The following is a 24873-nucleotide window of genomic DNA, read 5'->3' as shown; positions in this document are numbered from 1 at the left end:
CTCTCTTGCAAAAATAAATAGAATCTTTTAAAAAATAAATAAAATAAATTGAGAGCTAAAGATAGAATAGGAATTAGCCAGATGAAGTGAGGAATGAGGCTGTAAATGGGAAGAAGGTCCAAGGGCAAGAATTTTCAAGGAACTGAAAGACACTGGAGCCGAGAAGGGAGCATGGCCCTGTGAGGAGCTGTAGAGGGAGTAGGGGGCAAACAGGTGAGCCAGGGCTCAGGGGTTCAGGCAGGACTGGAGAGGACAGGGCCAGAGGTGGCCATTGCCAGGATCCGGATGATGGGGTGGAGAAGGAGATGGATTTGGAGTTGGCAACCTCCACTGTTTGGTCCGAGGACTGGATGGGTGGTAAGGAAATGGGGCAGTGGGAGCAGGTGGTCTGTCAACAGGTGTGGCTGTGAAGACCTGGGCCTGGTGGCCAGGGGCTGGTTTTGATCGTGGTGGTCTTGTTTTTAAGGATGGAAAAGGATGGAGTTTCCTAGAACGAACTTCATAGTCTGTGCTCCGCGGGAACACTGGAACACATTCCTTGCGGTGGAATGATGGTGGCACTTATTGGCAGAAGCAGCCAGGACCAGGCTCAACCTGGAAGAAGTTCCTGGGGTCAGGCTGGAGAAAGCAGACTGTGAGTTTAGTTTTAAACCCAAGTGGGCACTACAGCTGCCAGGGAGAATCAGACGGCTCCTGGGGAGAAGGGAGATTGGCATCCGGTTGGACACTTGTCAGGAAGCCTGCAGGCTGCCAAGTGGGCAGGGGTTCAGACTGGCTGAAGGCCAGGACTGGGCAAGAGGGGTCAGGGTGGGGGGGAGGGGAGCAGCAGTTAACACTCTGGAGCCCAATGGGGGGCTCAGTTACTTGAGTGCCGGATTCTTGATTTCAGCTCAGGTCATGGTCTCAGGTTTGTGGGATCAAGCCCCGCGTGAGGTTCCATGCTCAGTGTGGAGTCTGTTTGAGATTCTCTCTCTCTCTCCCTCTGCCTCTTCCCTGACCCTCCGCCCCACCGCAGCTCACATGCTCTCTCTCAAATAAATAAATAAATCTTTAAACAAAACAAAACACTCCAGAGCCCAACTGAAAAGCATTGCCCAAGAAGGAGCCGGCGGCCAGCGAGTATACTGAACACGACTGTCATCCCTGAAGTTGGGTGGGGACGGGGGGGGGCAGGGTCAGGCTTGGTCTCAGTTGGAGGTCAGATGGACCACGTGAATAGCTTTGTGCAAGAGCAAAGGGCCGTCAAGCATTAGGGGCATTCTTCTTTTTTTTTTCCCCAAAGATTTTTATTATTTATTACTTATTTGAGAGAGAGAGAGAGAACACGAGCAGGGGGAGTGACAGAGAGGGAGAAGCAGGCTCTCCGCCCAGCAGGGAGTCCGATGTGGGACTCGATCCCAGGACCCCGAGATCATGACCTGAACCAAAGGCAGACGCTTAACCAACTGAGCCACCCAGGCGTCCCTACTGGGGGCGTTCTGTCAGCATTCTGGAGGACCCGGGCAGCACTTTGTCCCCTCACAGCAGACCTGGAGGGCGAGTGTGACCAAGCAGGAGGCTGTCGCCGTGCGGGTCACAGCCGATGTTACCCGTGGCTTCCCGGCCTCATCAGTCTCCCAGAGCAGGGAGAAGACACTTCTCTCCCAAGGGCCCAGGTGACCTTTGCAAGGGCTGCCGGGGCTCGCCCGGGGCGCTGTCACCAGGGACGGACTTCAGGCTGCAAAATCTTAGACCTCTAGCAGGACACCCTAGCCATCGCAGAGGCTCGGTGGGGATGTCGCCTGTTCCCTGTTTTTGCTTTCAACCCCAGGAGGCCTGTGGCGCCTCCAGAGCTGCTAGAGCCCCCCGCCAGGGGCGCGGAGCATATCAGGGTCTGGGGGGAGGGGTGGGGTGCAGATCTCACTCCCCGACTGTGTCTGAATCTCCAGCTTCAAAGACCAGAAGTTGGTTGAAGCTGGAGCCGCTGCTGACGCCCCCCGCCCCCACCTGCGAGGGGCTTTTGGCAAGAGGCTTCCTGGGCACCGAACCTCAGGACCGGGCTGCCCCGGGCTTCCCTGCCCTTCTGAAAAGTGTGACAGAAATTGCACTTTATCCCAGCACGTTCCTGGGGCCAGAGCCGCTTTCAGGGCAGGACGCATTTAGCTCTCTCACCCTAGAGCAAGTTAAAATCTCCCAGTCCCACCAAGGTCATCCTAGCTCCTCCCTCACCTCCTAGGAAGGTGCAGGCAGATCCCCTCTGAGCTTGAAGGAGGTCTTGTCCTCTGCAGCGCATCCTGGTCTCTCCTGCCCTCGTTCATTTCCTCTCTTCTGGACTTGCCTTCTTGCAGGATTTCCTGGACTGAGATAGCGCAATTTAGCACTTCTTGCCTAGACCTGCGCCGTCCAGTATGGTAGCCACTGGCCACATGTGGCTCTTGAAATGTGGCTAGTCCAGATTGACATGCACTTTCAGTCCAAAATACACTCCTCCTGATTTCTAAAACTTAGTACCAAAGATAAACAACAACAAAAAAACCCATTTCATTTTCAATGATCATTTTATGTTGATTACGTGTTGAAATGAGAATATTTTGGGTATATTTGATTTGATAAGTTGTATTAATGTTAACTTTACCTGTTTCTTTGTTTAATGAGGTTACTAGAAAACTTAAAGATACATATGTAGCTTGCCCCTATGGACCACGCACTTTATTCTATTGGACCACACTGGTCTAGACACTGGGATGAACCATGATGAATTTATAATCTTTCCTTCAACTCAACAAATACACTCCAAGTACTGGCTGGTGCAGAGTGGGCTTAGTGACCCCAGCTGTCCCTCGTGGCCACCTTCAACTCAGAAGGGCACTGAGGAGGTCACACATAGAACTGGGAACTGAAATCTGGATCCACGATCCATCCAGAAATTCTGAACAGGTGAGTGCTGGGTTAGGGAGGGTGACCCAGAGACAGCCTGGGGTGGTGATCTTATCAAAGGATCTGGAAGCAGACTATATCAAAAACATATACCTGGGAATTCTCACAGTAGTGACCTTCACAGCAAATTTTGAGTTTCTGGTCCCACTCCACACTCTTTGGGAAACACTCTGCCTGAACGGCCTGTGAGAAGTTCTGAAGCCAAAGTAAGTACTTTTCCAGATGATCTGTTTGGACCAGGTCTGGTGTTCATTCCAGCCCACAGAGCCTTCCACTTGGGCAGATGGGAGAGGTGTGCTGCCATCAGAGGGCAGCCCCGTGGCAGAGGGCTGAGGCCACCTCCCTGATGTTCCCACTCCCCCCGCCTCCCCAGGCCCCCTCTGCTCTGCAGCTTCCTGCTCCTCTGGGCACTCACACAGCCAACTCCTGGGGCTCCGGGGTTCAGCCTGAGGCTGAGAAGCAGGTGTCAAGAGTGACTGAGCACCGACCTTCACAAGTCACCTGTGATAAGCCTCACCCATGCCCTCCGCCAGAAGCCACGTTTTTTACCCCCTTAAGGCTCAGCTGTGTGACCCATCAGAGTCTGAAGGTCAGGACAGACCCAGAAGTGAGGAAGGAGTGGGCACGAGGAAGGAAGAATGGAGAGGCAGCTGCAATGGGAAAAGTTAAGAAGGTTTCCCACCCAGAGCAGATGCAGCAAGCCTAGATAGCAGGCAGTGACTGTGGATTGGAGGATTCTGGCTGGGCTGCCTGGGCTGCCAGGGTGGGAAGAATGGGGGGGGGGGGTGTTCCCGATATCCTGGGGGACTCAGAACAGGGCGCACACCAGGAACCTAGGCTGGCACTGCCCTGAGTCCTGCTTTCTCTGCATGTGAACTAGGGTGGTCCTGGGAGACCCACCCCTTTGGGAATGGGGCTACGATTCCGGAGCTTCCAGCGTCTCATTCTCTCCAGGCCCTTGACCGGGGCTCTTTCTTGCTCCCATTAATCTCTAGTTTACCTTGCTTTCATGCTCGCCCCCCTCCACCCCGCCCCTCTTATCTTTCCCCTGAGCCAGATACCTCCAGGCCCAAAGCCTCTGAAGGGGAAGATGGGAAGAACAGGCTCCTCTGGCATGGGAGGGGCGCTGAGCCTTGGCCGAGCTCAGTCCCTTCCTGCCCCGGGCCTGGTGGGGGAGGGCAGAGATGAGAAACAGCAAATTCTCTGCCGGCCTAAGAGCAGGTGCCCTGGGACCAGATTAGCGGTTTTATCCAGCTTTCTGGAATCTCCTGGGAGTCGAGGAGAGGCTTCTCCGGGCTGTAACCATAAAAGGGAAGTTGGGTCTCCCGCCTTTGAGTAGGATGCTTTCTATTCACCTCCCCTTCTGCTTTGCCAAAGCCAGAGGAAGGCACTTATCTTTGCCAGGAGAACGAGGGAGCGGAAGGGCTGGCCCTCCACCCATCAGCGCGTATTTCCTGGCCAGGAACGGAAAAGTACACCCCTTAGTCCCAGTGTCCCAGCGCCCAGTCCTGGGTGCTTACTTCCCACCTCCAGCGCTGCAGTCATCATGTTCCCTCCAGGACCGGGGAGGACAGGGAAGGGTCCCTAGTCACAGTGCGGTCATTTACAGAAAGGAGACGCAGGTTGGTGTGAGCTCCATGGAAGCCCCAGGACATGATCTTTAATTGATGTTCTCGTCCCTGCCTCCCTGCCCCGAGCCCCAGATGACATATGTACAGGATGCTGTATGGAGCCATTTCCAGACCCGGGCCAGTGCAGCCTACACTCCTCCCTGGGCGCTGCCGGGGGCGGGGGGAGGTGGGGGGGCGGGAGGATGCAGACAGCTGGGAGCCAGGTGGACTGGTCCCAGGAAGTCTGGAGTCCTCCACATCCTCACGCCCGCCCCCACGCTCGCGCACACGCAGCCTGTCCGCATGTGCAGAGGTATTCACACTTGTGCGGAGATGGGGATCCAAATGCTTGTGCCAGATGCGTCACCAGCTGTGTGCACGTGTATCGGCGAAGGCGGCCTTAAAGAACCGCGGCAGCAGTGCCCAACCCAGCCCTTTCCCTCCTGCCCCCGCTGCAGCGTGTGGGGCTGGTGGAGCAGGCCTGGCCAGGGGGCGCCCCACCCACCCCCTTCTCTTGGGCAGTGCCAGCTGGAGCGCGGTATTGAGGACCCCACTGTAGCCGCATCCGGCCACCCAAAAGGGTGTCAATGGGTCTCAGTCCCCAGTTTGCCCTGAGGGGTGGTGCAGATAAACAGGGAGCCATTTCCTCCTCAAAGATGCCCCCAGAAACAGAGGGGCTGAATGAAACAGGCCATTCAAAGGCCCTGGGGGTGTCCAGAAACCCCTGCTGAGTCTGGGTGGGGTATTCCTGGGGAAAGGGGCTCTGCTCCTTTGTGGCTTTCATCCATAAGGTAGCTTGACCCTCATCTTGCCCTTGCCGGCTGGTTTGTAGCAGTCGAGCCAAGGCTCCACTGTCCCAGGGGTCATGAGGGAGGGAAGGGGCAGGACTGAGGAACCCCGCCGCTCGGCCTCAGCCCGCCCGTCAGGCGCAGCTGCGGTGGGGATCAGAGGAGGGAATGGGAGAACAACTGTAAACTTCCTACTCAGCCCTGGAATGGGGGTAAGGAGCAGAGTGGGTCTGAAAGGGCCTTGAGGACTTTTCTAGAAGCTGAGGATCATGTCTGAGACCTGCCTTTTTTCTTACCTCCTCTTGTACATCACAGGCAAAACTCCTAACCCTCCAGTCACTGGGCCACCCCTGGCCTTTCCTGCTTGGGAGAGTCCTCCCTGGGAAGATGGCCCAGCCTGGGACCCCTAGGCCGTGCTGGGGGGGCACCTAAACCCTGAGTCAGCCCCAGAATCACCCTTCTTGAAAGGGGGGGAAGGTGCCATTTTATTTCAGGGACTGGATTTTCTAGACTCCCAAATACATGTGTCCTGGCAGGGACAACAGGGTGGTCATTTTGCAATTGAAGACAATCTGGGATGTGTGGTCATTGTACCCATAACCTAGGCCTTGGGCACAGAACAGGCAGCTTTGGTTTGAATCAGCACTCATTCTTCTCTCCAAGGTCAGCAGGGCTGGGCCGAGGGACACGCAAGTCTGCCCTCCCCCTTCCTGGCTTGGGGAGGGCTCTGTTCAATGAGAGGACTTGGAGTGTGATCATCCCAGGGGAGGGTCCCAGGGGATGGCCATGCCTTGGTTCCTCCGGTCCCTCCCACAAATGTCAAAATATCCCCATAACTTCCCTCGCCCCAGCACCCCCAAAGTTACATTCATCAGTTAAGATTCAGTAAAAAAAAAAAAAAAATGTAGATGTCAGCCCCCTCCCCCGAAGTCCCAGAGAGTTAAAACCCTGGTCCCAGCTGCCTGGTTTTGAGGAGGGGCCGTCCAGGCCCTGCCCACTGGGGGGCATCCCTCTCACCGCCCCCCCCACCCTTGAGCTGTGGCAATCCGTGTTGATGGAAGCTACATTCACACAGGGAGAGTTGGTGGGTGAGGCCAAAGCCGCATGGGGGGGGGTGGGGGACCATGAGGGGAATGCCCCAGGCCTGGTCCACCCTGGTGGAGTGAAGGGCAGGGCCACAGCCCCCCTCCCCGCCAAGCCCCCTCCCGCCCCCCGTGGGGCCAGGAGTTGAAAGGCTTGGGCCTGGAAGACATTTGCATGGTGCCTCCCTCCGTGGCTGGGCAGGGGCAGCCTCGTGGTTCAGGGCGGAGAGACGGTGGGCGCCAGGCTCGGAGGGAGGGGGGTGGCACTTAGGCCCCTCCGGACCTGGAACGGAGAGGGGGCATCAGGGGAGGAGGTGAGGCAGGGCCCAGAGGGAGAGCCCCTGAGCCGGGCCCTGGGAGGTCAGTGCTAGGCCCTAGAGGCGGCAAGTTACAGGCTGCCCAGAGAGGGGATCTGGTGGGAAGTTCAGACAGCGGTGACATGGAAGACAACACAGATGGGACGCAGAGGTAGGCTCCCCTCCCGGGAGAAGGGGCTGTGGGGGGACACAGCTCCAGGACCCACCTGGCCAGGGGTGGTCTGCCCATAGGAAGGGCAGGAGGAAACGGACCAAGGCCTGTGGGGGCAGGTGGGCGGGAGGAAGGGACAAGGGCAGACGGAGGACTTCCTTCCCGGGACAGGGCTCTCCCACCCCTGTAGTGACAGCAGGGGTGGGGGAAGCAGCCCCCAGCTCCCCATCAACAGAATGCGAGGTGACGAATGAGATGGAGGAGACAGGGACAGCGAGAGGGATGACGTGGCCGGCGTCACACTGCCCCCTGCTGGGTCGGGTCGTACCTTCCCCGGCGGATGTTTCTTCAGGAGCCAAGGAGAGGGCAGGCAGAGAAAGAAAGGAAAAGGAGCCATCGGTGACCTTGCCCTTCTCTCAGGGAGGGCCTTCCTGGCTCCCATGAGACTCCTGGCCCCAGAGATGGGCCAGGGTCCCCAGGACCGGGTCACTAATGATGGGCCTAGGAAGAGACGCCTGGGTTTGAGTCCTGTCTCAGCAACTAACTCATCAAGTGACCCTGGGCCTCAGGTCCCTCCTCTGCACCGTGCAGGTGTTAAAACAGCTCGAGGGCCCCAGGCCCAGATGCCCACAGAACACCGTGGGCTACGTGGGGCCTAGGGACAGAGGACGCGGCCGGTTTCCAGCAGCCCCTGCTGGGCTCTACTCCACGGCCGTGCTGGGATGCACTGAGGCCCAGTCTTCTCCTTTTGCAAGAAAAGCTGGGAATCAGGATTGTTAATGTAAAATCTTTTGGTGTCTTTGGTTCGTCTGTTTTTGGTTTTGTTTTTTTAATCTCTTGGAAATGTGAGCAAAACAAGACCGTGTGGCTGACTGACTCCGACTGTGATGTGTGAGCTTATTTAGCTAACTTCTCAGGGAGGCCCCTCAGCTTCAACGGTCTGGGGTTCTGACACCCCCCAAGAACGCCAAGGGACGGGGGGCCGTGTGTGTGTCTCTTACTTAAATCCCCAGCCCGTGCCTCCCAGGACGATGGCTGCAACCAGGACAGCCCCTGCGATGGAGCCGATGATGATGTTGGTGCCGCTGGGACCTGGCGAGGAGGGCAGGGCTTGGTTGGCGGGGACAGGCATGGAGAAGGGGGGAGACAGAGCCCCACCCCGGCCAGCTCCAGCCTCACCCTTGTATCTCTCCGTCTCCCCCGTGGGGGAAGACGTGGGCAGGGGGTTGTGAATGCTGCAGTCTTTGCCTGTCCAGTCTGGCTGACAGATGCACTTGCCTTCGTTGCTGCAGACCTAGAGGTGGGGTGGGGCCGGTAGAGGTGAGCGGGGGCCCTGTCCCCTCTGGGAGCCCCTCCCGGCACCCCTGGCCTCCAGGCACCCACCCCATGGTGGGAGCAGATCCGGCGCGCCCCACTGCCAGGGCAGGTGCTGAAGTTGAAGGTAGAGGCTGGTAGGCACCGATGATCCAGACACAGCATGTTGGGCCCGCAGGCTGTGCCATCCTCCACGTAACTCAGGTCGGAGCCATCAGCCAGTTGTACGTGGCCACCCCTGGGGAACCGGCGAAGCCAGCCTCAGCCCTTGCCACCCACCCCCATCACGGCTGCAACCCGCCCTTCCCCAGACAAGGTCTCAGCCCATACCTGCAGTCCAGCTCCTTGCCCTGGTGGTAGAAGGTAACACTGTTGATGTCTCCCCCTAGGTCCCCCATCCGAGGAGCTCCAGAGATGTTGACGCAGAGAAGGAAGCCACAGAGCACATCCCTGTTGGGGCAGCGTGGAGACAGTGAGCCCCAAGTCTGACCTCCAACCCAAATGCTACTACTACTGAACTTGAATCTGCCCTCTCCCCACCACCTGATTTTTCACATATTCTCCACTGGGACTCACAGGCTCATCCAGGAACCTGCTGTCCCAACTCTGAAAAAAAAAAAACCCTCCTGGGTCCCAAAGCTGGGGAGGCCAACCAGGAGCCTTGGCAACTCACTGTTTATTGCACTGGACCCAGCCTGACCCCTTGCGCCCACAGTTCCCACGCTCTGTCCCCTCCACATTCAGCTTCTCATAGCAGAAGCGATCAGCGGCCGCTGTAAGGAGATGATGCCAGCCGTCACCCACTCACCCCAGAACCCGCCCCAGGACCTCAGGCCTGCACCTCCAACACTCTGGCCTGACCCCCGACCCAGCTGGGTTCGCTGAGATTCTGGACAGCCACACACTCGGTAGAGGGCATATTTAGCCAGAACTTACCCCTCCCCAGCCTCTTGATTCTGGGCCCTCCAGAGTCGTCCCCTCTCCCATTCCTAGCTAAAGACTCACCATGGCCCCAGAGGGCTTGGCACTGCCGGTCCCGGGTTTTGCAGCGACCTCCATAGCAGCGGCCCTAAGGAGCAAACAGGAGACAAGGGACCGAGACACTGAGTGGTCGGAATGGATATAAAACAAGAGACTGTGGGCGCCTGGGTGGCTCAGTCGTTAAGCGTCTGCCTTCGGCTGGGGTCATGGTCCCAGGGTCCCGGGATCGAGCCCCGCATCGGGCTCCCTGCTCCGCGGGAAGCCTGCTTCTCCCTCTCCCACTCCCCCTGCTTGTGTTCCCTCTCTCGCTGTGTCTCTCTCTGTCAAATAAATAAATAAAATCTTTATTAAAAAAAAAAAAAGACTGTATTGAGCCAGAGGCCCCGAGGGGGAGGGCCCCAACCCAGCATACCTGTTCCTGATCGCAGTAGTAACCGTCCAGCTTGTGCAGGTTAGGGGGACACTGTGGACAGAGGGACTGGGCTGAACAGAGCAGCCCTAGGACTGAGAGTTGAAGAATGAAGGGGTGTCAAAGGCCCCCTCAACGGGCTCATAGTAGTACAGAGCTCTTCCAAGTCAGGAACAAGAGGTCTGGCTCAGAACTCAGACCACACAAATTGGCAAGTCCCATAGCCTCTCCAGTCTCCCTGTTTCCTGTGACTACTTCACAGGGCTGGGAGAACTTAATGGAACTAAATACCTGGCACGTAATGAGAACTTAAGACATGTTAACTAATACTGTTATACACTCTGATCTTGAGCACACACCAACCCCGTGCCAGGCCCTTGGAACCCCAGCCAGACTATGCTGATTTAATGATGGAAGGAGCAAAACCAGGAGGCATGGAGAACCCGTTTCACAGGCGAAGAAAATGAGGCTGACCAGCAGCGGCAACGCCAGCAGCGGAGCGGAGGGGCGCAGATAACAACAGCCCCGCGGAGCCAAACCTATAAGGATAGGGGTTGCCTCCCACTGGGACCCTTAGGGCGGCTGGACTGGACGTACCTGGCTCGAGTCCCCGGTGCAGGTCTCCGCGATGTCGCACTCGTTCACGGCCTCTCGACAGGACACACCCCGCGGCTCGTACTAGGAAGGGGATGCGTTTCGCGGCTCAGACCAGGGCCCCGGACTCCGCGCCCGCCTTCCCCGAGGCCCCGCCCCCCGGCCGCTCCCAGCCCAGTCAGCACCGCCCCCAGGCCGGCTCACGGTTCCGCCCCTCCCACCGCCTCTGGGTGGGTGCCCCGCCCCGCTCCTCGTAGCCCCGCTCTCAACAGGCCCTTGGGGGCGCACGCCCGCCCTTCTCCCTCTCCATTGGCGCTTTCTTCGCCTCAAGTCCCGCCCCCGCATTTGCCCCGCCTCCAGCGGCTCCTCCTCCCTGAGTCCGGTCCCTTATCCGGCTGTCCTGTCCGCAGCCTGGTCCCTCCTGGTGCCGCCTCCATCCCGCCCCGGCGGTAGGTGCCCCTCACCTTGCAGCGGCGACAGCAGAGTCCGTCGCTGCACATGGCGTCGTGAGTCAGGGTGCATTTCTTGCAGCAATTCCCGCCCGCACGGCTGCACTCCTGAGGGACGCGGGCACAAGGGGAGGAAGGTGGGTAAGCCCTGACCTTCCCCACCCAGACCTTCTCTGGCGCGCCCCGTCCCGCACCTGGCGCCGCACCAGTCTCTCACCTGCACCGAGCCACAGTCGCACTCCTCCCCCGCCTCCACGAAGCCGTTCCCACACTCAGGCGGGTCCAGGAGCTGGACGGGGAAGGGGTGTCGGAGTCTGGCCGGGACCTTGCCCAAGCCTCGCTCCCATATCCCCGCCCTGGGGCTGGTACCTTGAGGGGCTTGTTGAAGAGACAGCTCCCGCCTCCCTCCTGCAGAAACTGGTTGTACTCGTCGATACTGCAGCGCGAGAACTTGCGGGGCAGGTAGAACCTGGGCGAGGGGCAGGGGACGGAGCCGCTGAGTCCCCGCCACGCCCTCCCCTCCAGCCCACTCTCGCCCCTTCTCAAGACTGGGGATGGGGTGCACGGGGGGACTCGGTGACCATCTCGAGGAGGCTGAGGATCTCCGTGCCAGGAGAGGGCACGGTCATCCTCCTGCCTGCCCATCAAGCGGAAGTGGGCAGCGGACGTTGCTCCTGTCCCCTTCCCGAAACCTCAGGACGGCTCAGAGCGGGAGGTTGGAGAGCTAAGGGGGGAAGGTGCCTCCACACGAGGCTTTGGCGGCGCCCAGTGGCCACGGCGCACACTACAGGCTGCCAGTTTGTGTCTGGCTAGGGAAAGTGGGTCTCCTTGGGCAGTGTCCTCAGAAAACTGGGCTTTTTGAAATCCTAAGTGGGCCCGATAGCTGGGCCTCTTGAGCACCGCCACCCAGTGCTCCCTATGGTTCTCCCTCGCCCAAGACCGTCCCCTAGCTTGTCCCCAAGAACTCACCCAGTGTCTTCCATGATGCAGCCCAGCCAGTTGTCTGGACATTTGCAGTCCCCTGAGAGGTGAGCAGGTGGATATAAGGGAGGGTGGAGGACTGCCCCCCTCCCACAGTCACCCTCCTCACTTCTAGAGCTGCTGGGAGTGGGTCTGGGCTGGTTGTGGGGCCACATGGGGTCTTCTTTGATACCTGCGGAGCTCCGGTGTTTATTCCACATCATGCCCAGGTTCTGCCCCAGCGTCTGGGCCAGGGTCACTGCCATGGCGCCCATGTTGTCATACTTGGGGTGAGGAAGATGGAGCACACAAATGTCTACATCCCTCGTGCCCTTCACAGCCCCTCTCCCTTTAACGCCCACCGCCATCCCAGCCATGCCCCACACAGCTCACCTCATTCACACCTCCACCCCTGGACAAGGAGCAGATGCCCCCCACGTAGGCAGCCCCGCTACTGGTGCTCTGGAAAGTCCTGCCCCTGGAAGGGAGAGGGTTGTCAGGAGAAACCCCTGCCTTGCTCACGGTGGCTTCCCTAGGCTGTGAGGGGCAGACTGGGGAGCCTCGCACACTAGAGCCCTCCCTCAGGGAGGGGAGCCCGTCCTCATGTCAGCCTGTGTGACCTCGGCAAACCCCTTCCTCTCTTTGGGTTTGTTTGCCCATGAGCCACATGACAGGCTCCTATGAGATCATCTCTAACTGCAGATTTCTTTCCTTCTATCCGAGCACTGAGTCCCTGAGGAAGGGATGCTGGGACAGTTTGACAGGAGAAGAGGGGACAAAAGGGGAGCTGACAGGCAGAGGAAGATCAGTGGGGACCGGAAAAAGAGGCATCAGCCTAAGATACAGGGGAAGATGCCCAGCCTATGGCAAGTGGCTGGGGGGCTGGTGCAAGGTGAGCCCAGGTCCCAGACCCTGCGGGAGCCCCTGGCGCCAAGCGAGCATCCGGCAACCCTGCGTGCGGCAGCAAGCAGCAGAGCCTGACAGGACGTGTGGGGCGGGGACTCACGAGAAGAGATGGGTGGCATCACTGGGCTCAGGCAGGCCCTCCCGCCGATAGACCATGAGCTGGGCCAGGGTCTCCAGGAGGTCATCCTGCACCTGGATCTTGTCCCCATCTGCCCACGTTTCCATGGCAACCAGCACAATGCGGGTATTGAGCTGCTCCTTGTACATCTGGGCCCGGGGGGAAGAAGGTAAGGGTGGGGCTGGAGGGTAGGAGAGGGTGGGGGCACAGGGCTGGAGGAGGGCCTCAGTCTGTCTCTTCAGGAAGTGGGGATCAGAGGCTGATAGGGCCCTGCCGAGTTCACCCCAAGCATGTGTGCGGCGGGCCAGTGGCGAGGGAGGAGAGGGAAGGGAAGTGGGGTGGCTCACCACATCTGCCAGGTTCACAACGGACTTGGCAAAGTTGCTGGTGAGGACCACCGACTGGCGCATCTGCTCAAACTGGGAGGAAAGAGAGTGGGTGGAGGGCCAGGCAGCTTTGGGCCCCCCTCCCAGAATTGCCCCCAGGCTGGGAACTTACCAGCTGGTGGTCGTTGACCACGATCAGCTCCACGTACTTGGTCTCACTGTGCACGGTAGGGTGGCCCCGGCGGACCTGGGCGGTGGGTGGGCACTAGGGATCAGTCCCCTCCAGGCCTGGCGTCGGGGCCAAGCCATGGGCAGACTCAGGGGTGCTGAACTCCAGTCAGGGATAATGCTGGTCCCCCCACTGGTGGGGTTCCCCCCCCCTCCCCAGCCTTTGGTACGAGGGCAGTCAGCCTCAGTTTGTCCATAATTCGGGCGGGTGCAGACACGGGTGTTAGGAAATGGGGTGGGGGGCTTCCTCTCAGGCGTGGTACCCTGGCCCCCAGCCACATCAGTCTGAGCCCTCCTTTGCCCCCGTCATGGATGGGGTGTCCTTCTGCTCTGGACCACAGCCCGAGGTCTCCGCAGCCCGAGGTCTGTGCGGGCCCCCGTACCTGCCTTTTCCTTCTCAGCCTCGGCCGGTTCACAGGAGCAGAATGAGCAGGGGCAGCAAATAGGCAGCCTGGGGGGAGGGGCCAGGTGAGGGGAGCACAGCCGGCCCCCTCCCCAGCCCCACTTTCCCTCCCTTACCTGGTTCCCTGCATCCGAGGGGGACTGGGAGGAGAGGGGTCCGGTAAATGAGGTGGGGAAGGGGTCCCTGAAATGAGGGGGAATTAGTTTTTGGCGGGGGGGGGGGCCGACCAGGTCTGCTCCTGAGCCCAGATGGGGGACAGCTCCAGCCCTCCCCCCCACCCCACCCCAGGGTGACCCAGAACTGGCCAGAGCTCCCATGTCGGATCTGATCTCCCAGATGCTCAGATTCCGGGGTCAAGACCTGGGGGCGCCCTGAGAGATAGGGGCAAAGGACACTGGAGCCCGATGGGAGGTTACTTGGGGGACAGAGGGGACATTGGAGCTGAGGGCACAGGGGGAGGGAACCAGAGCTGGGGTGACTGAGGAGGGCAGTAAGGCTGAGGTCACCAAGGGAGGAGGCAGCGACAGCCATTGGGACAAGCCACGGAGGGTGTGCGTGCGCAGCAGGGCTGTCAGAGGGGACTGTGAGGGGCTCACCTGTGGGGGTTCCTGAGTCCTGGCCATCTCGCGGGGCTCCAAGATGTAGGTGAAGTTCCCATCAGAGAAGACCCCACTGCAGAGAGAGAGGCGCAGGTCCCCACCTGCATCCCCAAGCCAGGGACAAAGGCTCTTCCCCTTCTCCCAGCCCCTGCCTGTACTCACTGCAGCCCCTGGCAGGTGGACAGGGCAGCAAAGGATTGGGGGTTCCCCCGGAGCTTCCCCTGGTAGTAGCAGTGATCCCCGGCCCCCTGGAGGAGGAGCAGAACATGAGCAGACATGCCCCCAGCCCTGGTGTGAAGGCAGGAGGAGCAGGGAGGGGCCCCGCGGCTGCTGGGTGTGCGGCTGGCCATGGTCCCTGGGTACACCTGGGGATCCGGAGCCTGGTCCTACTCTGGATGTGCTCCTCATTTGCTCTTTCACCTGGGCGGGTGCCTAGTCCTCCCTGGGCCCCCTTCACCGCACCTACAAGATGAGGAAGTTGGGCTACCTCAGTGGTTCTTAGCCATTGCAGTGGCGGGGGGGGGGGCGCGCTGGTGCCTAGTTCATAGACTCCTCTGAGGAGAGCTAGCACTCGGGGGCCAGGCACGGCTCTAAGCACTTACACTGAGGAGCGCACTTAATCAGATGAAAGCTGTGGACTCAGCCCCAGCACACGCAAGTGCACACACAGTGTGTTCACAGAGACCACCGCCTAGGCGGACACGGTCTGCGGCTGAGGAACGGTGAGCAGCATGTGTCCTCTTGGCCGGGGCTCTCGGGTCAGAGGGGACAAGCACCCCACTCCCTGCTCCTGCAGAATTACTTGTGCTCCAGTTCCTGAACCGGCTGGGTGGGGGGTGGGGGGTGGGGAGGAGGCTATTTATAGACACTTCTTCATCTTTGCTCAAGCCCCTGGGCCTCTGGGGCTGGGACCCTGGTGTCCCGGGCAGCCAGGAATTTCCAAGGCTTTGGTGCTGAGGAAGAAGGGCACTTCCCCAACGGCCACCTCCTAGAAAAGTCTGGGCAGGGAGCAGGGAGGGTCCTTGAAGGCCTCCATGTCAGGCAGAGAGGCCGACTGGGAGTCAGACCTTGGGAGCTGGGTGAAGGGCTCAGGCTCCATGCCATTCAATACGCCACTCTGACTCCAACCCTTGGAGCCTCCATGGTGGGGAGAGATGGAGGGTCCCAAGGGGCTGGGCCCACCCAAGTATAGAGTATACCTTGGACCCCATCTCCAATGACCACCTGTCCCTTCATTCCGTCTCCCCTGTCCCCTTCCAAAGGCACTCACGGTGTTGTGCTGGGTTGTCCCCTCCCGGCTAAAATGGCGCTCCACATATTGCGAGGAGAGGAGGTGACTGAAACAGACAGAGCGGGGCAGGAGGAAGGAGGGGGGGTCGCTGCTGGGGCTGGATCAGACTTGGGTCCCACCTCAGCTCAGATCCAGGGCCCCTGCCCCAGCCCTGCCCCCGCCTCCCCACCCAGCCAAGTCAAGACCATGCCTTGCCCACCCGCCTGCTGCCCTTCCTTCCAGGCTCAAGGCCACACTCACTGGTTCAGCTCCAGGTCCAGAGTGAAGTTTGAGTTGAAGGCTGGGATGACGAAACTCACTTGGGCCAGGTGGACAGGCTGGGGGTGGGGGGAGGGCGGAGGGGAATCAACCTGGGGAACTTCAGGACAAAGACAAGCGCTGGTGGGGGGAGCAGCCCAGCAGCTAAGGGGACCACTGATTTGGGGGGAAAGAGCTCATCTTCCTCCAAGACCCTGTTCCTTTCCTGGGGGCAGGGGCAGGAGTAGGCATCCTGGCACACAGCCACCCTCTGGGCCAGGGCTCGGTGAGCAGCATAGGGGGCAGGTGCCAGCCCACCCTCTCTGGTGTTGGCACCCCCTAGGGCCAGGCTACCTGAGCAGCAGGGATGGAAGGCAGTTCAGCCTGCCCACTGCTTCACGCCAGGCCCTCCCTGCTGTTGGCAGGGCCAGCCCCGCCCTCAAGTGGACTAAAGAGAGCCCCCCAGAAGTACCATGGGAAAGGGGCAAACTGGAGATGGGGGTGCAGTGTGACCCCCGGGCCCTGCAAACCAGGCCCCTCCCTTCCTGCATCCTGGCCCCAGCCTCAATTGATGGAGGAGGCTCGGACTCTACAGACAGGGTAGCGTGGGTTGGAACTGGAAGCTGAGGTGATGGGCAGATGCCATCCTGTCAGGAGGAGGGAACTTGGCTCCTCCACCCCCAAGTCCATTGCCCTCAGCCTTGCCCAAAGCAGCTCATCTTTAATATTTCAATCCCATGGTTAATTTTTAAACACGGAAGTTTTCCTGATAAATTTTTCAGAGGGGCCTTTGCAGTGGGGCTGGGAGGCTCCAGGTTGTCATGGCGACGTACCAGGCCTGAGCAAGATGGCTGCCCTACCAGGTCTGGGCGCCCAGCTTCTGCGGGGAGTGGGGACTCCAGACCTGAAGCTAGTGTGCCTGGAGGAACAGTGACCTCCAGAGAAGGGGCAGGAGAGTCTGTGCTACGGGGATGAGGGGGACTCTCACATCCCCACTCCAAGCATCAGGTCTCACAAAAGACCCGGAAGCACAGCAAGGGCCTGAGACGGACTAGAGCCTTTTTCACGCCCCTATCCATTTAAGAAGACTGGAACCCAGACTCCCAGCTGAGGGTCCTACCACCGGGCCATGCAGGTGTGAGGCTTTTCTCCTAGGCTGCAGGGTGGAAGGGAGCCCCAAGGTCACGAAATCTCATAGCCTGGTGCTAGTTGGCTTTCTTATCAGCCACCTAGATTTCTCATTTTTACTGAGTACTTATTATGTGCCAGGCACTGTTCTAAATACAAGCATTATCATATCTGATCTACACGAGCCCGTGGGATAGAAGCCACTGCTACCCTCCTCTGACAGATGGGGAGCCTGAAGGACAGAGAGGCTAACTAACTTGCTCAAAGTCACACAGCTAAGAAGTGGTGCAGCTGGGATTCAAGCCTACAGAATCAGCTTCCAAGGCCTTCTCACCCCAAAGGTGAAGTAAGATAGAAAGGGCCAAGTGTCCATGAGAGGCCCTAGGAGAGGGGGGTTGAGGTGGGGGTGAAGGGCCAGCGCCCGGGTAGGCAGCCCTCTGAGCTCCAAGGACACTGACTCACCCCACCCCAGGCTGACTGAGCTCAAGCTCTATCCCAAGCCCCCAGAGCGTCGATCAGATTTGAAATAGAACATCAAGGACAAGAAGTCGCTGCTTTCCTCTTCCCGCCCCGGCCTGGCCCATCTCTGCTTTCTCCCTGCCCCCGGGCCTGGACTACCTCTACCCCTCCCACCCCACGCCCTTGGCTTGGACTATCCCTGCCCTCCCTCTCCCCTCCTGGGTCTGCTCTGTGTCTGCCTTCCCCATCCATCCCTGCCCCAACTACCTGTGCCCTCCCCTGTCCTCAGGTCTGTATCCGCTTGTTCTTTCTGCCCCCCCCCCCACCCCCACTGATAAGCCCCTATCTCTGCCCCTACGGGCCCCCGTCCAGGCCCCTTGGCCCAAGCCCATTCTCTCAGGCTGTGCAGCTTCAGGGATGAGCCAGCAGCCTCTCTGAGCCTCAGATTTTCCCGCTGAAAATGGTATACGATGAGCCCAGATAGATGCAAGGCTGTGAAGTTGGCTTTGTGTGGTGGGGGTCGTCTTGGGCCAGGAGAATTCTGGCAGCATCGGCCCTGGCGCTAGTAGAATGTCCACCGCTCAGGAAGTCAGCGAGCTCACCCATCTGGCCTCCCCCATCTCTGTGCAGACCAAGCTGACCCCCACTCTGGGGAAAGCCCAGACTGGTGGAAGAGCAGACACTAGGGTCCTTTCTGTCCTCACCACCTCCCGCAGGCTCATTGTTCCCCACCTGCTCAGGCCTACCCTGGGCTGGGCTGCCCCTTCCCCAGCAGGACCCAGGGCCCAGGCCAGATAAGGGCAAGGGCAGCTGCTGGGGCTGGGGGCTGGGCCTGAGAGGAGACAGCCCAGGGAGGGCTAGGGAGCCACCAAAGGTGCTAGAGGAAGGGGAAGGAAATCAGAACGCTGGGCAGGGGCTACATGGAGACAACCTCTGTCTGCAGGAAGTGAAAGATCAGGCAAGCCCACCTCAGTCCCCAGGAACTCTGTACCCCAGGCACCTCCTGCTGGCCCCAGACTCCTAAGACACCCCCCCTCCCCCAGCCAAGCTTTAGGCCCGGGTTCTATCAAAGCCCAACAGCTCCTTACTTGGTCTGCCTCCTGCCCCTGACCTGCCCCTGACCTCTTCCATTCTCCCTCAGTTCCTCCCCTGGGAGCCCCTTCTGTCCCCTGCCACCCGCCCGCCCTCCTCCGTGCCCAGCTCAGCGCTGCTGGTGACTGGCCGGCCGGGCCTCGACCCCGTGCCCTGCTCTTGCCTCTCACTCCCCGGCCATCCGGCTCTCACGTGCCCTGGCTCATTTGATCCCAACCCGCCCAGGTCGTCTGGTGCTCATTTTACAAATGGCAGGCCAAGGCTCAGGGAGAGACACTTGGAGGTGACTGGCCCAGGGCCACACTGGGGAGGTGCGGGGTCAGATCTCAGCCTGGGGGGGCTGGGGTTCATGTCTGCCACAGCAGCTCGGCCACCTGGCTTCGGTGACTGCCCTCCCTGTGGCTCCCTTGTTACCAGCCCGTCCATCCCTCGGCTTGGGCTTATGCCCCGTGTCAGGCTCAGCCAGATTCAGGGGGCAGAAGGAAGGAGGCAAAAATCCCACTGAAGTCCCCGAATCACAAATGCAGACGCCAGGCCTCCAGCCTAGACCCACAGAATCACAGACTTGGGAAGGGAGAGACTGAGGGTCTCGGGGGTTCTCAGATGCTCCAGTATATTTGAGTGTCCAAGCACTGCCCTTCAAACTGTCACCCCAAATCCCTCCACCAGAACCCCCGTCTCCTCCCATGGCTTTCTCCTCCTCACCCTCATCTGCAAAGCCCGCACCCCCCAACCCATGAGTGCTGTGGACCCTCTACTCCTGAGCTGGCCTGTCACCCCACCTCAACCCCCCTCTCCTAGGGCCTCAGCTCTGGACATCTCTGATCACTGATTCAACTTTTCACACGGCCACCTTTAGTCCCCTGAGCACACAACATGCCCATTTTTTCCCCCCTGCCCAGGGGCTCCACACTCATGTTGAATGGAAAGGCATCAGAAGGCCTGAGCCTCAGTTTCCCCATCGGTAGGATGGGGTTGTCATGAGGGTCAGATGGAAGCCCTTCTTAATGTGTTATTATCACAAGGATTAGTAATCATAATCATAACAGTTGAAGAACAAAGTGTAAATGTTCCCGCTGAGCAGGGCTTTGAGGAACTAGCCGAACCACATGGGCTGGGTGGCTGCAGATGGCAAGGAGCCAGAGACGCAGGGGCCCCACCTGGGTGGGGGGGACATCCCCTCCCCACGGCAGCTGTCGCCCACGATGTGCTGAGGCTCAACTGATCAGCAGGACTGTGGGAATCCCAGACAGAACAGTTGAACAAATTTCTGATAATGGGATTTTACCTACATTTTGAGGACAGAGTCACTTCCTTAGAGGGTCATGAGTCCTTCTGGGGACAGACTCTAGGCAACTGGGTCCCTCTAGGCAACCAGGAGGGGGTGATCAGGCAAGGCCAAGCCCACAGGCCAGAGTCTGGGGAGGACTCAAGACTCCTGCCGCGTTGTCCCCACTCCCACCAGCACCACCCGGAGCCTGACAGGTAACCCCCAAATGCCCAGGCTTCTGTCTCGGACACCAGCCCTCACGCTAGTCCAGCTGCCCACACCCCGCCCCGAACACTCGGGAGCAAGGGCAGGCCTCACAGATGTTGAACATCTGTTCTTGCCAGATCCTAGGCAGGACACCTGACAAACATCATCGCCTCTGATCCTCCAAGCAGCCTGGCGAGATGGAGACGACTCTTAGCCCCTTTTATGGGTGAGGAAGGTGGGATTCAGAGGCAGCAGAACCAGGAGCCGCCAAGGCTGCTCCCCCCACCGCCACCCCCAAAGCCTTTCAGACCCAAGCTTAGTCTCATGCCGGGGCTCAGTTCACAGCCCTCACCTTTGCAGAGCAAGCCGGGGCGGGGCGGGGCGGGGCGGGGCGGGGGGGTGGGGGGCGGGGCTGGCCAGCACAAGTCCCAGGGGCGACTTCCAGCCATCAGCCCCCTCCCGGGAACCATCTCCTACCTCCAATCCCAGGACAGAGCCGCAACCTTGGCTGCAAAGACCAAGCCTGGCCATGGCCCTAGTGGGGTATGAGGGCTCCAGGCCCAAGGCCCTGTGGCTCCCTGCCGAGGACTGCCATCTAGTAAGGGCTGGGGACTGAGCCTTGCCGGATTGGCCCCCACCCCTACAGCAAGAAAACACCAACCCGCCGAGGGCTTCGGGGGTAGCATTTCCAGTAAACGCTGGTCTGGACAGCTTTCATAGGAGCTCAGCCCAGTGACTGGGGTCCCCCGCCTCCGGCTGGCTCTAGTATGTCTGTCTCCTAGGCCTGGAGCCTGAAACCTCTCCGCCCTCAATTGTTTGCTTCCCCACATCTTGCCCTTGTCTTGGTTCTGAAGGAGTCTGGGTTTCCCTAGGGGGCAGATATGACCCACACAGCAGCTCTGTGTGGATTAGAAAAAGGTTCCCCTCAGAAACATGTAGCCTCATGAGCCCACAGATTTCATTCAGTCCACTTGCCCGGGCACTCTTGTGCAGTGAACAACCAGGCCAACTGCCCATGGTGGCCCTGCTTGTTCTGTCTCAATCTTCAGCTTCAGGCTCCCTTTGATCACAGGTTTCTGCACTTCCAGAAACTCCCCCTCCTCTCTGGGCCTCAGGCCCAGCCTGCTTCCAAACTGGACAAAAGCGAGGTGTTGAGAGCAGTGGGGCCCCCGTGGCCCCCCTCACTCACTATACCCCTGAGCGGGAGAGGCAGGCACACTCAGAGCATCAATCTTGGGCCTCAGTCTTGATTCCACTACTTAAGTGATGTGTGACCTGGCTTGTTACTTCACCTCTCTGTGCCCGTCTCCCCATCTGTACAACAGGAATAACAACAGCCCCATCTCCTACAGCTGTGATGATCATTACATACCTCAGTACGTGGAAAGGCATAACACTGCCCCAGTAAGGGCCCAGTAAATTGTCATTTCTCTAGCTTCTAATTCCTTCCCGGCCACCTTCCACCCCCGCACCCCCGCCCTCCCTTCCCCACAAAAGCCAGGAGCCCTCAGCACACAAAAACCTTTCCTATCACTACCTCCGGGAGGTGGATGAGGCTGAGATGAATATTATCATCATCCCGATTTTAGGGATCAGGAAGCTAGGCCTCAGACAGGTGATGTGACCAGGCCAGAGCAGGTGAGCACCCAAAGCCCCCCCACCCTAGTCCTGCCGGCCAGAGTGCTCCCCCAGACTCGCCACCTGACCCACAGCAAATAGAGATCTTGCTGCTGCCCCAAAACCTCGCTGGGCCTGAGGCCCCAAGCCGATGCAATAATTTTGCCCTGAGCCCAACAGTGCCAGGGTGTGGCACTTCCTGTGGGGACCCGGGCTCAGTGCTGCACGGGCTCCGTCATCAGCCCCGACGGTCCAACGCCAGAAATGCCTCAGGGAGAAATGCCAGGTGGGAGTAGAGGGTTGCAATGTCTCCTTCCGGTCAGGGGAAACTATTCTGGACATGTCTCTTTGTCTCCCTCGGCCTTCTTCCATCTTGCTGGGTGGCACTGCCCTGGTGCCAAAATGGAGAGTCCCTGGAGGCAGAATGGTGCAGTGAGAAGCACCTGGTCTTGGAGAGATTCATTCCGCTGCTTGAGATCTGATTGACTTTGAGCAAGTTACTCAACCTCTCTGAGCCTCAGTTTGCTCATCTGTAAAATGGGCAGGCAAAAGTCACCTTCCTTATGGAGTTGTGAGAAATCCACCTCAGGGGAGACTGAGGTACAGGTGAGGCAGGGCTACAAGTATGTCCCCTGGGGAGGCTGCGGGGAGGTCCCTAGAAAGGCTCAATGCTGGAGAGGCCCCCACTGGAGGTGACCACTGCCCCACAGATCCACGAACCCTCCACTCCTACCCTCACCCCCTCAGACACCCCGTTGGGCACATTCAGACTTGGTCGCTCACACACATCACACAGCAGAACGACACTTGTCGTCTGCATACCCAACTCATCAAGTCCAGCTACACCCGTTCTGGTCCCCCCCCAACACAGTCCCAGGTTCCACCATAGCCCGGGACCCCCCCCCCCACTCTCCCTTCAGGAAGGACTAGGCTGAGGAAGCACTCCATTCTTCATCCTTACCTGGCCCCCACACCTTCCGCCTGCACTGTCCTCTGACCACACCACGGCACCACCCCATCCTCCATCTGGACCTCCCCTGAAGCACCTACCAGGGGCCCCAGCATCAGGCTGGGCAGTCAACTCCCAGCCAACACAGGCTTGGGGTGCACAGCTCTTGGGGGGTGACCCCAAGGAAGAAAGCTGGACCAAGGACCAAACCCAGCCAGGACACCCCATTCCTGGCCTTGGGACCATCCTATGGCCCATCTCCCACCTCCCAAGGAGCCTGGACAGACACTGAAGGCAGCCTCCAACCCCTTTCCTCTCACCCCTGCCCCACTGCCACCCCATCCCCCCCCACCCCCACCCAGGCCTGCCTGCCTGGGACCATTAAGCAGCCCCTCCCCCTCCCTGCCTTGAGTGATGGTCCATCTATTATGCATGCTGCCTTCCTGCTCCATTCCATTTCCCGAGTATCCCCCCTGAGCCCCCCCACAAACCCCTCCACCCCCCCTAAGGGCTTTTAACCAAGTACATTAGGCAGGGCCAGATGCCAGTCTGACAGATGTCCGTTTCCCTCCTTCCTCTCTCTGCCCAGCCCAATTTACCTCCCACCATTCCCAGCTGCCAAAACTTCCCAGACCTCCGCTGTACCCCTCCTCTGAGTCTCTCCTCTACACCTCCTATTTCTGCCAGGCCTTCACCATCCCTCCCTCCGCTCCCCCCCGCCCCCACTGTTGGCCTGGCTAACTTTCAGCTTCCAGCTCCTGGAGAGCCGAGGAGTGCTGAATATTCCATCTGGGTAATTATTATTCACATGATATTAATTAATTATTAATTGCAATTAATCTCCTTCATTCCTAACCTTCCTTTGGGAGGCAGGAGGGGCCTGGCAGCTGAAAGGGATGGGGTGGGGGGGGAATGGGGCAGATGGAGCTGGCATTTGTGGGTGAGCTTGGGGCCTCCAACCTTTTTCCAGGACTCCATCCTCAGCAAGGACAGGAAGAAAGACAAGCCTATCAGTGCACAGAGGGAAACTGAGGCAGGAGAAAGCACTGAGCCGTTCCAAGAAAGCCCGCTGAGGGTGGCTGTGAGGAGAAACAGGAGCCCTACCTAATCGGTGCCTGGGCTCTTAGCGGCCTCTCCCGGTCCCCTACTGCCCCCCGCCAAGCCCCATTTGAGGTAGAACCACTTGCTTTGGCAGGAGGGGAGTGGGGGTGGGTGGAAGGCTGACCCGAGGCTGCATGAGTCCTGGGCATTCAGGGTCCACGGAGGGCAGGGGATCCCCATGATGATTGGAGGGGGGGCCTGGAGTGGGGCCAGGGCTCCCCACTAGTGGGCTCCAGCACCCATCAGGTGGGTAGCCCATTGTGCAGGAGAAGCTGCAGGAGCCAGCGTGTGGGGTAGGGTGGGGGGACCCAAACCCTGGCAGCCCGGTGGCCTTCCTTGGGCTCCAGGCCTGCTTCAGCCCCCTGGCCTCACCACCCAACCCCACTCACCGGGCCCCCTGGTGGCTCCTGGCGGACCCTGGTGTCCAACTGCTGCTTTCGGACCTCTCCCCCAGAGCTCTCCCCCACCAGACGGCTGGGCTCTGTGACCTCAGGGCCTCCCGGACGCCCCAGCTGGGGTGAGACCCGCCAGCGCAGAGCTCCGAAGGGACCCCGGGTCCCAAGACCTGGGGAGACAAGGCCAGAGCTGCAGGCGGCTGCCCACAGAGGGGCAGGAGACTTGGGACTGGGGTGAGCACACCTCATCCCCTGCTCTGGTGTGGCCCTTGGAGCCCTGGGAGAGGGGGATCTGGGCGGGAGGATCTGCTCCCCTGCAGAGGGAAGAGCCCGATGGGGAGGGGGCCAGGAGCTTCCCTTCCGCCGGCCCGTCACGACTGCCCCCCCCCCGCAACCCGCAGAGACCTGCAGAGTCCGCCGGCCGGCGGCAGGGGACTGGCCGCGGTGGGGCGGGCCAGATGGGGACAGGTGGGTGCACGCGCTCTCCCTCCTCCCCCCCCCCCGCGCTCGGACCTGCTGTCACCCCGAGCACTGCAGGAAAATGTGGCTGCAGCAGAAAGCGCCGCAAAAGCCGGGGCGGGGGCCGGGGGCGGCGGGACCGGGGGCACTCACCCGGCGGGGGGAGCAGCGGGAGCAGCAGCAGGAGCGCCGCGAACGCCCAGCGCCGCAGCCGCCTCATGGCTCGCTCATAATCCTCCGGCTCCGGGGGCTGCGGCTGCGAGCGGCTCGGCGCGGCGCGGGCGGGGGGAGGCGCGGCTGCGGGAGGCGCGGGGCGGGGGCGCCGGCCGGGCGCGGGGCGAGGCTGACGGCGGCGGCGGCGGGGCGGGCGCCCGGCTCAGCGCGCTCCGGCCGCGGCCATCCCGGCGGGGCGGCGGGCCGGGTTAAGAGCCGAGCGGCGAGCACGTGAGCCCAGGGCCCGCCCCCGGCTCCCCCCCGCCCCCCCAGCCAAGCCGGGCAGGGCAGGGCCGGGGCCGCC

General features: G+C 60.2%; 1 protein-coding gene across 11 annotated transcripts; it reads right to left on the bottom strand.

The window, feature by feature from the left end:
* Positions 1–4548: 4548 nt before the first annotated feature.
* ADAM11 (ADAM metallopeptidase domain 11) lies at positions 4549–24620 on the bottom strand. 11 transcript variants are annotated; one of them, XM_027568262.2, is made up of 26 exons: positions 24510–24620; positions 23892–24067; positions 15683–15759; positions 15422–15488; positions 14314–14399; positions 14149–14224; positions 13669–13735; positions 13533–13600; positions 13094–13168; positions 12943–13014; positions 12578–12744; positions 11965–12049; positions 11765–11855; positions 11581–11632; positions 10981–11080; positions 10829–10900; positions 10627–10719; positions 10166–10246; positions 9572–9622; positions 9184–9247; positions 8852–8951; positions 8509–8628; positions 8044–8158; positions 7866–7956; positions 7193–7210; positions 4549–6679 (listed from the first exon to the last, which is right to left on the bottom strand). In XM_027568262.2, exons 1-26 carry the CDS (start codon positions 24574–24576, stop codon positions 6255–6257), a joined length of 2556 nt encoding a protein of 851 aa, XP_027424063.1. In that variant the 5' UTR covers positions 24577–24620; the 3' UTR covers positions 4549–6254. The 11 variants fall into 11 exon arrangements, with proteins under 11 accessions (XP_027424063.1, XP_035580665.1, XP_027424066.1 ...); XM_035724775.1 differs by lacking the exon at positions 24510–24620 and adding an exon at positions 8248–8416 and having other exon boundaries at positions 6504–6679; positions 23892–24332; XM_027568264.2 differs by lacking the exon at positions 4549–6679 and adding an exon at positions 8248–8416 and having other exon boundaries at positions 6878–7210.
* Positions 24621–24873: the final 253 nt, after the last annotated feature.

This window comes from Zalophus californianus, chromosome 16 (assembly GCF_009762305.2).
Source record: "Zalophus californianus isolate mZalCal1 chromosome 16, mZalCal1.pri.v2, whole genome shotgun sequence".
Classification (NCBI taxonomy): domain Eukaryota; kingdom Metazoa; phylum Chordata; class Mammalia; order Carnivora; family Otariidae; genus Zalophus; species Zalophus californianus.
This window is presented reverse-complemented; position numbering and strand designations above follow the sequence as displayed.

Coding starts and splice junctions, on each gene's coding strand:
- ADAM11 (XM_035724772.1), bottom strand. CDS start 24,146: ATGAGGTGTGCTCACCCCAGTCCCAAGTCTCCTGCCCCTCTGTGGGCA. Junction 15,760..23,891: donor AGGAGCCACCAGGGGGCCCG/GTGAGTGGGGTT, acceptor CCCCACCCCCAG/CCTGTCCACCTGGCCCAAGT. Junction 15,489..15,682: donor CTGGACCTGGAGCTGAACCA/GTGAGTGTGGCC, acceptor TGTCTGTTTCAG/TCACCTCCTCTCCTCGCAAT.